Below are 11399 nucleotides of genomic sequence, written 5' to 3' on the forward strand. Positions count from 1 at the left end.
AATCCAGTAATTGAATCAAATTTTTTTTTTTTAAATTCTTTGAAAGATTTGTAGGTCTCCTATTACGAATGGCTAGGTAACTCAGTGTCGTTTAATTACAATTAATAAAATAAAAAAAAAGGTGTATAACTATATATATATATATATATATATATATAGTATATGTAAAATTAACATAGATGGTGATATATCTATACATTATACGTACATTTATTCCACCAGGGGAGCTTGCGCATTACCGTCCTAGTACAGCTATTTTTTTTTGTATTATTGCTAATTGGTAAGCCTGAACTTTTTTGATTCAATTTTTTTTATTTACACATATATTTTTTTTTAATTATTAATCGAAATATTTTGAGTAAATTCGTTCATAATTATAAGAAAATACTAATAGAATAAAAATAAAAATCTGGGCATCGGTTGGCCTTGCAATCCAGCCCCTAAACTTTCCGCTGTTTTCGAGCTCTTAGAGCTCGAAAACACCTTTGATTCTCTTTTCTTGTGAGCTTTTCAAGCTCAAAAGGGTTACGGTTCATGTTAAAGTTTAAAAATTTAGATATAAGTATTTACGTGATAAGTTGTATCTACATCGTGTAAGTATATCGTAATACCAGTGAACATGGCGATTTTTGACCAATCACTTTCAATGACTAATATGAAGAAGAACATATTAGTTTTGAGTAATTATGTTCAGTAATTATGATGTTTTTCATTGGAAAAAAAAGCAGATGTAGATTTTACATTTATTATTCCGTCAACAATATCTCTCAAATGGATTATCTGATTGGGACGTTCTTGGCAGCAATCGAATGCTTTTATCGAGTTCTAGAGCTAATTAGATTTTGGAATTGATCGATTCGATAGATTCGGAAATATCCACGAAAAAAGGAAACAAACGATTTTTTTCCATTCTTCCGTCGACGATATCCCTCGAACGGATCATCCGATTAAGACGGTTGAAGTGGCGATCGGCGCGTTTTACTAAGGTCTAGAGCTGATAAAATTTTGGGAATGATTAGTTTAGTCGTTTCGATATCTTTTGAACGGATTATCTGATTGAGACGTTCTTGGTGGTAATCGAAAGCTTAAATCAAGTTCTAGAGCTGATTAGATTTTGAATTGATCGATCCAACAGTTTTCAAAATATCCAAAAAAAACGAAAAAAAAAATTTTTTTTTTTTTTTATTTCTTAAATATCTCAAAGTTTATTTGACTAAATGGTCTAAAATTTTTTTGAAAATCTAAGTTCAGAAGATATCTTACGAATGCCGCAAGAACCATCTAAATCTGTTCATTCATCAAAAAGATATGAGAGGTTTACACACACACACACACACACACACACACACACACACACACACACACACACACACACACACACACACACACACACACACACACACACACACACACACACACACAGACATCGCTCTGAAAATGTCAGAATAGCATCCTAGCACCTTCGCGCTAATGCGCCCGAGAAGCCACTGCAGAGGAGGTAGATTGTCTTCGGCAATTAGCACTAGGGTGCCAGCCTGCAGGTTATTGTGCCCCTTTGACTGTCCTGGGCGATTAATGAGCTGATGGAGGTATTCCTTATACCACCGTTTCCAGAAGTGCTGCTTGATTTGTTGCGCATGTTGCCATGCGGACAGACGATTCGAATTTGTGTCAGTCCAATCTTCTTCTGGGAAGCTCGTCAGAGGACCACCGATAAGAAAATGACCGGGAGTTAAAGGAAGAGGATCGTTGGGATCCGAGGACATGGGAGATATAGGGCGAGAATTCAAAATTGCCTCGGTTTCTATCATACATGTTTCAAGTTGATCATATATGAGTAATGTGTCACCCACGGTGCGTGCTAAATGGTGCTTAAAGGATTTAACGGCAGCCTCCCAAAGTCCTCCAAAATGAGGGGCTCTGGGAGGGATAAAATGCCACTTTATTTTTTTCTTTTGAGCATATTTCTGTATGGAGTTTTTATATTCTGTGGATTGCACGAGATTATAAGCTTCCTCCAGCTCACGATTGGCACCTACAAAGTTAGTACCGTTATCCGAAAAAATGTCGGTAGACTTTCCACGTCTAGAGAACAGGCGTTTTAGAGCCGCGATAAAGGTCTCACTTGTGAGATCACTCGCGATTTCGAGGTGCACCGCCTTTGTAACCATACAGACGAATACCACCACGTAAACCTTTAGTCTTTGTCGATTGCGATGACGTTTTTCTTTGATGTATAACGGCCCGCAATAATCGACGCCTACGCGAAGGAAAGGACGCGCTGTAGATACGCGATATGAAGGTAATTCGCCCATCGGGTGATCAGCTACGCGAGGCTTGACCCGAAAGCAAGTTACGCACTGATGTATAATTTTTCGCGTGACATTGCGGCCATCTAACGGCCAATAAGTTTGTCGAACGGAGTATAACGTACTTTGAGCGCCGGCATGGAGTAACTTTACATGCTCGGCTCTTATGATAACTCGCGTGATGTGATGATTTGAGGGTAGTAATATGGGATGGCGTTGACCCTCCGGTAATTCCGAATGAGCAAGTCGGCCACCGACTCGAAGAATCCCCGTAGAATCAAGAAAAGGATTTAGGGGTATTAAACGACTATTATCTGAAATAAGACTCCCGTTTTTTAAATGATTAATTTCTTTTGAAAAGGCTGATGATTGAACCATTTTAATTATTGCCTCCAGCGCTGCTGACATTTCAGATGACTCTAGCTGATTAAATATTCGTAAAGATTTTTCGCGTTTTAAATTATTAAAGAACCGTAAAACATATGCAATGATCCGAACCGTTTTATCGATAGACTCGTAACGCTCAATCAGTGAGTGCCCCCGTAATTCTAATTTAAAGCAAGTCAGACCTACAAGCTTGATTGGTTTTAATTCTGGAGTGTCAATGGCCGATAAATTAGTTTTGGGCCATGACTCTTGATCACCAATCAACCAGGACGGTCCCATTGACCATAAGGACCCTAGGACAAACTCGGAAGGGGTTTGGCCTCGAGATACAAGATCTGCAGGGTTATCTAGGGAAGCCACATGCCTCCAATGACAAGATGGAGTTAATCGCTGCGCCTCGGCAACGCGATTAGCGACAAAAGTTTTTAAACGATGTGGGGCAGTATTAAGCCAATGTAGTGTTATAGTCGAGTCTGACCACAAATAACACTCGTTTATATTAATTAATAAGGCTTGCTTGACTACCCTTAAGAGCCGTGCAAGAAGAAGAGCGCCGCAAAGCTCCAGGCGAGGCAACGAGATTGAACTAACAGGAGCAACTCGAGATTTGGAGCATATCAGTCGAACGTGAACCGCGCCATTTTTGTCAGTAGAGCGCAAATATAGACAAGTACCATATGCCTTCTCGCTAGCGTCACTGAAGCCGTGTAACTGTACATCAGTGGAGCCGGCTATGGTAATGCATCGGTTGAACCGCAAAGCTTCGATTAGGGGAAGTTGCTCTCGATAAGATGTCCAAGCGGTATGAATTTCATGGGGGACGGATTCGTCCCAATTGACACCGGCTTTCCACAATGATTGCATTATTATTTTAGCATGCAGGATAACCGGACCCAATAGACCGAGGGGTTCAAACAATTGCGCTATTTCCGATAGGATGCTGCGCTTAGTGACTGATGTAGCTTTGATCTTACTTACACTGTAGAATATAGCATCTTCCTTAGCATTCCAATGAGTACCCAATGTTTTGATTGTGGTATCTGGATTAAGCGACATGTTTGTGATGCTGGGATGGGCATCACAATCAAGTATAAAAGTAGGGTCATTAGAAGCCCATTTCCTCAAGTTGAGGCCACCCTTTTTTATTATGCTATTTAATTCATCGCGAATAATCTCAGCCTCATGACGCGTATCTGCACCAGTAAGCAGATCGTCAACGTAAAAATCTCTTTTAAGTATAATGGAGGCACGAGGATGTGACTTACCCTCATCATCGGCGAGCTGATGTAATGATCGAGTCGCTAAAAGAGAGGCACATGCAGTACCGTATGTGACGGTGTTAAGTGTGTACGTTTTCACGGGTTCAGAAGGATCGCTGCGAAATAATATTTTCTGGTACTTTCTGTCCTCTGGATGCACTAAAATTTGACGATACATTTTTTCGATATCGGCTGTGAGGACGAAAATATATGAGCGATAGCGAGTAAGAATAATAAATAAGTCATCTTGTAGTTTTGGACCCACCATCAGGGTATCGTTCAGGGAAATTCCGCTTGAGGTTTTGGCGGAACCGTCAAAAACCACTCGAGTTTTCGTGGTAATACTATCTTGCTTTATAACAGCATGATGCGGGAGATAGAATCCCTGCGCTGAATCGCATGCGCTATCTGCGATAGACATATGCTTTAAATCGATGTATTCATCCAAAAATGCAATATAATCAGCGGACATTGTTTTGTCTCGAATAAGCCGTTTCTCCAGCGAGTGGAAACGGCGAGAAGCTGAGGTATAAGAATCACCTAGCTTTGATTGATTGCTATTAAAAGGCAATCGAACTACATATCGGCCAGATGAGTCCCTTGTAGTGTGAGATAAATAATGATTTTCACACAACCTTTCTTCAGGGGACAAATCTTTAGGATTAGATAATTCCTCTATTTCCCAAAACCGAGTAAGATTGAAGTCAGGGATTTGCTGACTCATTGCGAGATGACAAGATATGTTTGGTTTTTTAAAGGAGCTGCTTAAGCTGCCAGCAACTATCCAACCGAGCTGAGTTTTCTGTAACACTGCATCAGGATGGTTTTTTAAAGCAATTTGGCCTATGCTTAAAAGTTTATAAACAAATCAACACCTATGAGAGCATCGACTGCGGATGGCTTGAAGAACCCTGGGTCTGCCAAGACAATGTTTTTGGGTATCTCCAGATGAGCCAAGTCAACTGCCATGGAAGGCATTGCTCTACTGGTCTGCGGTATTATTAAAAACTCTACGTTTTTCGAAAATTTGCTAAACCGAGACTGAATTGTTGCTCGAGCAGAATGCGTTATGTTTGTGCAAAGATCGTCAACGCCGTTGACTGAAATGTTAACTGACATTCGATCCAGCTTTAAAAAACGAGCGGTTGCTTCGGTAATAAAATGGGCTTGAGAGCCTGCGTCCAAGAAAACACGACACGGCTTAGATACCCCCTGAGCGTTTACTATGTCTACTAACGCAGTAGCCAATAATGCCTCTGAAGAAACTAGAGCATGCATACTTTGGATTTTAGCTCCAGACCTTGAAGAAGAAGGTGGCGGATCCTGTTCCACAGACAAGTTCTGTGGCCTGTCAAAATGCAGGAGTGTGTTGTGCCGACCGTCACACGTGCGGCATTTACTTTTCGAGGTACATTGACGAGAATGATGCGAATTACGCAAGCAATTAGTGCACCAACCATTTCTCTTAGCTAATTCATATCGAGAAAAGGGCCTTAACTCGAGAAATTTGCCACAATTATTAATATAATGATCATCGCTAGAACAATGAGCACCCCGGCCTTGAGAGACTGAGAAGGAAAAAGCCTGCCTCGATGGCCCAGAGTTCTTAGGTTTGGGTACGATTTGCTTAGCGGATGCTTGCGAGCGTAAACTCTCAACGTGAGCTCGCTTTGTGAGAAATGTTATCATTTGATCGATAGTGGGATTGGGAATACTACTGGAGTGGTCTTCCCATCGTTCTTTAAGTTTATTAGATAATTTATTACGCAGCATGACTACTATTATCGCGTTCCATGATTCAATGGATTCTCCTAATGTTTTAAGAGCACGTAAATTTTTTAGAATATGATCTACAAAAGCTCGCGTGGAGAATTCTTTAGATATTGAAGGCATATTGAATAAAGCTTGGATATAACCTTCCCGAATAATTTTTCTATCGTCATATCGTTCTTTGAGCAAATTCCAAGCTACTTCATAATTCTGAGACGACGATTCGATAGATGCAATTACATTGGCCGCTTCTCCCGTAAGACAGCCTTTCAAATAAAATAGCTTCCGAATAGCTGATATAGAAGTGTCTTCGTGTATTAAAGAGCTAAATAAATCATAAAAACCCAACCACGAGTCGAAAGAGCCGTCAAACGTCGGCAAGGTGATGTCAGGCAGCGACTGTTTATTAGCAACAATGTAATTATGAGATGGAGCATTTGAATGATTAGCCTGGGAAGGCGCGACCGTACTTGGCGAGTCATTTATTTGAATTACTTCTGGTATCTCCGGCATCTGATTATCGTTATTTGAATGATTTGAAACTACGGCTACATCTTGCGTTAATACCGTATCACGAGGAAGCTCGTTACTTGACGCGGCAGGAGTTGACGATTGAGCTTGATTATTTGTTGTTTTAGACAAAAGTTTAGTGGCAGTACTGTATGATTTAAAGTAACGGTCCTCGAATTCAGTTCTGTGAGCATGCAACTCATCTGATTCTTCCTCTAATAACTCTAATTCATCTTGATACGATAAAAAAGATTCACGAGACTTTTCTATTTCTTTGTACCTTTTTTCCAGAGCAGGAAAGTCTTCCTCTGGATTAAAACAATTAAGAAAATTTTCATATGCGGTAAGAGCACGTTTAGCAACACCGCGTTTGATTCTAAGTGCCTTAATTTGGTCTTCAGCCATGATTAATAAATTTTTTGATTATAATATACGATGCGTATTATCAATTATAAAATTGCAGGTGTAAGAAATCAAGGCAAAAAAAAAGAATTCTTATTTAAGATATATAAGGAATCAAATAAAGTGATAAGGATTGGTGGTTCAACTGACTTACTTTATCTCGATGGTAAGTGCGAAGAATGTCGCTGATGTTGACACCTGATGATTATGATCTATGTTGACGATTGGCAATGAACAGGATTCCCAGTGGTCCAACGGCGATGTCGTATGAAGGCTCAGCAATGGAGACGACGATGCACAATTTCGACTGGCAGAGCACAATGAACACTGAATAGTTGAGCAATATTAATGTATTGCTTAAGCAATGTGGCTTGTGAACTTGATAGTTAAATATAAACTTGCACTAACACTCTCGCAATAATTTTCACTTGTTTGTATTAGAAGCCGGCAATTACTGTGCAATAATATCGAAAATTTAAACAAAATTAGCGATATCCGGCTCGAAGGACCAATGTTTTGAACCGCAATTGTTTTATTGCGATCATGCGATTACGTATTGACCAGTAGTCAATACCAAAAAAAGGCGACGAGTGAATGAAGGCAAGATGGATTTAAGTTTTACTCTGATTTATTTTGAGTGAAGCGTGCTGCTTCTTACAAGTTCAAAAAGATAACTGACTACATAAAAATAGCTTAAAATCTAAGTTACAATTTTTGCGAGGGTGGGAATTAGCTAGGAAGTAGGAACTCGGAAACAACTATTGGCTTTTCCTGTGATCAGGCCTTGGAAAAGGGATGAGAAGTCGATCATTGGCTGGAAATGGAAAAGTGGGTGCGTAGGAGAGTCGTAGGCGGGCCCTTAATGGGCCTAAGGGAGATGGAAGTGACGAAGCAAGTAAAAATGACGGAAGGAAAGTCTCAAGGACGCTAGGATCGTGGGACTACATAAAACATAAACGAAATTTTACTTATTTTTATGACTTAAGCAAGAGGTGAACTTTTTTCTTATCAAGTGCGAGGCTTATGGCCATATAACAAAAAATATGAAAACTGTTTATAATTTAAGCCTTTGCAGCTGCGTGGTCCCTTTTGCGACAATAGCTAAAGGCCTTGAAAAACTCATAAAGTTTTTTTTAGAGTTGTAAACTTTGGAGTTTACAAACCCAAAATGTGCAAGGCAGATGTTGAGTGCAGTAAAATAAAATAAAATAAAATGTAATAAATAAAAATAAATGAAAATAAAAATAAATGAAAGTAAACTACACATAAGTTTTCCGCATGTGAAACGGAAAAACTATAAAAATAATAAAATATTTGACATTATTAAAATTTAAATATTATTTTAATTCAATTTAATTGAGCTAAAGAATATTCTAAATAATGGCTAAATTAATTTAACTCAGAGGAGACGGAACATATATATACATATATATATACATACATATATAAATTTTTTAACGAATGGTATTTTTGAACTCTACTCAACTAATTATGATAGTTTATGACAAAATTCCTTAAAAAATCGACCATGAGGACAAATACAATAGTTAGATTTTTAAAAAAATCTACCTAATAATGTTGCCAGGTAATTTTACAGCTTAATGTACCCTCAAAAACCCTGGAAATTTTCAGATTGATCCATTGAACCGTTTCTCGGGTCCAATTGCTCAAAGTTTTGCAAAACAATTAAAGGAACAAGTTTTGTTCCTTAAATTGTCTAATTGTTATCAAAATGAAAAAATCAATTTTTTTCGGATTTTCTTTCATTTTTATTTATTGTTTTCTATTCACTGTTATTTATTCAGTAAATGTAAGGTAAAGAGAAAAAAAAAAAATTTTTCCGAAAAACGAGATAAAACAAGAATTTTTTTACGTTTTATTCAGTTTTTTTTTTTTTCGTTTTTCGGAAAAAAATTTTTTTTTTTCTCTTTACCTTACATTTTCTGAATAAATAACACAAAAATGAAAGAAAATCCGAAAAAATTGATTTTTTCATTTTGATAATGATTAGACAATTTAAGGAACAAAACTTGTTCCTTTAATTGTTTTGCAAAACTTTGAGCAATCAGACCTGACAAACGGTTCAATGGATCAATCTGAAAATTTCCAGGGTTTTTGAGGGTACATTAAGCTGTAAAATTACCTGGCAACGGTATTTTTTTATCAATATGTGCAGAGTAGCGATGAGTCGACTAAAAAATCAGAAAATGGCCATTTTTAAGGGTTTTTCAAATGGAATCACAAATAAAGAAAAAATTTTTTTGAAAAAATCGAAAATGAAGCTTGTAGTGAATTTATTTAAGTTTTTTAAACTACCCTTTAAATTACTGTGCGGCCATCATTTGCTGAGATATCAATAATCAAAGACAAAAGGATCCTTTTTCATTTGAAGGCTGATATCTCAACAGCAAATTGACGTACAGGAAAACAAAAAAAGGAAATTGTAGTTGAATAAATTTCCTAAGCGAGTCATGAATTCATTTTTTTGAAAAAATTTTTCCCGGCCCCGTAGACCTTAAAAACAAAACCATAAAATTTAGAAAAATTTTGTCTCGACCTTTTTTTTATGATTTCGCAAAAACCATGGCTTGAAAAAATGTTTTGCTGGAATATCTTTAAACTAGAGATTTCAAGCTTTAATTTGCTTTTTTCGTTTTTCCAATATGATTATTTTTCACGTAAATACAGTCTTTCAAAAATTTATAAAATTTTTTTGTTCCTTTAATTTTTTGGATAAGTGTATATGGCTGGATATGAATTTTTTTCCCGGGAATGTAGTTATGACGGCTGAAAGTCATTAAAAATTTTCAAATATAGTGGGGCGGGGGGCGGGAACCTGCCTGAGAATGGCCTTAAAAAAATATAAGTGAAACTCGATTATATCATAGTTTCTGTCTGCAGTAAATGTGCGTACAGCGTACGTAGCAGTAAATGTGCGTACAGCATAGCAAAATTGATTTTTATTTATAATTCTTTTTAATTAATGATTGATTTTTTGTTTTCATTTATATTGATACTATTTACAAAAAATATTCATAATCGTTACATTAAGATTCGCTCACTCCCGGGAAAAAAAAAATTAATATGATCATATATAAACATATATGTTCATATACAATTTATATATGATCATCTAAGAAATATATAAAAATTATATATGGTTATATAAAAGCTTATATTATCTTATAAAGTTCTTATAAGAATTAATATACTCTTGTGAAGACTTTATAAAAATTAATATGATTTTATATAAAGTTATATAGAACGTTATAAAATTATTAGATAAAGTTGTATATGCTTATATATAATTATATATGATCATATAAAAGTTCGTATGATCTTATAAAAATCTTACAAGAATTTATATAGTTTTATAAGGATTTTATAAAAACTGATGTGATTTTTCACAAACCCGGGAAAAGTTCTTATAAAATCATATATAAACATATGTGTTTATATGTGTTTATATGAAAGCTTACATAATCTTATAAAATTCCTATAAGGATTCATATAATCATAAGAATTTTATAACATTTGATGTGATTTTATTTCAAGTTATATACAACTTTATGACAATAGCAGGTGAAGTTTTATATGCTTATATATAATCATATATGATCATATAAAAGCTCATGTGATCTTAAAAAATTCTTATAAGAATTTATATAATTTTATAAGGATCTTACAATAGTTGATATGCTTTTTTGTAAAGTTATACATGAGTTTATAACATTACCAGATAAAATGTTATAAATTATATGCAGTCATATATGATTATACAAAAACTCATATGATCTTATAAAATTCGATGTAACTTCATATAAGGTTATATATAACATTTTGAAATTACAAGAGCTCGTTTTATATGGTTATCCATAATCATGTATGATCATATGAAATCTTATATGACCTCATAAAATTCTTCTAAGAATTCAGATAATTAATACAAATTTTTGTGATTTTATATGAAGTTATAAATAAATTGGTATGATTACAAAAGAGTTCAATACGGTTCTATAAATTCATATATTATTATATAAAAGTTTATATAGTTTTATGATTCTTATATATAAATTTCTATGGTCTCATAAGCAGGTTATCTTAAAGAAACTTATAATTTTATATAAAACACAAATGTGATAAAATTTGATCATATTTGTTGCATTATTTATGTAGGATGTATCAATTTGATCACTTGATTTAAGTCATGCTATAGATTGTTAAATACTTATAAGGGTAAAGCAGACTAGAGAAGCAGATGGCAATCAAGCGATTATCAAAGTTAAGCAGCATTGAGGTAGGACATTAGTTGGATGGGTGACCCTTTGGCTAAAATAGCAGTTAACCGATGAATTTTTTTTATTTTCCGCTAAGAAAATCGACGATTTTCGAAAAATTGGGAAGTTATTGTTTTCACCCCGATTTTCGAAAGTCGAGTTTTCATCAGATGTCGACGTTTTGAGGTCCTAGGAAGCTATTCTGACTATTTTCAAAAAGATGTGTGTGTGTGTGTGTGTGTGTGTGTGTGTGTGTGTGTAAGCTCTCTGTAACTTTATAAATAATCAATCGATTTAGATGATTAGGGCGGCAATCGAAAGAACTTGCTGGCCATCAACTTTCCTGAAAATTTCAGATCATTTGATCAAGTAAACTCAAAAATATTTGCGAATTACAAAAAAAAAATTTTTTTTTTAGTTTTTTAGTGATTTCTCAGAAACGACTCAAACGATCGACTTCAAAATCTATTCAGCTCTAGAACTTT

General features: G+C 35.5%; 1 protein-coding gene across 1 annotated transcript; it reads right to left on the reverse strand.

Moving 5' to 3' along the window:
* Nucleotides 1-584: 584 nt before the first annotated feature.
* LOC130667323 (uncharacterized) lies at nucleotides 585-4679 on the reverse strand. The gene is made up of 2 exons (XM_057468836.1): nucleotides 1461-4679; nucleotides 585-650 (listed from the first exon to the last, which is right to left on the reverse strand). Exons 1-2 carry the CDS (start codon nucleotides 4677-4679, stop codon nucleotides 585-587), a joined length of 3285 nt encoding a protein of 1094 aa, XP_057324819.1.
* Nucleotides 4680-11399: the final 6720 nt, after the last annotated feature.

The sequence above is a fragment of the Microplitis mediator genome, chromosome 5, assembly GCF_029852145.1.
Source record: "Microplitis mediator isolate UGA2020A chromosome 5, iyMicMedi2.1, whole genome shotgun sequence".
In the NCBI taxonomy this organism is placed as follows: Eukaryota; Metazoa; Arthropoda; class Insecta; order Hymenoptera; family Braconidae; genus Microplitis; species Microplitis mediator.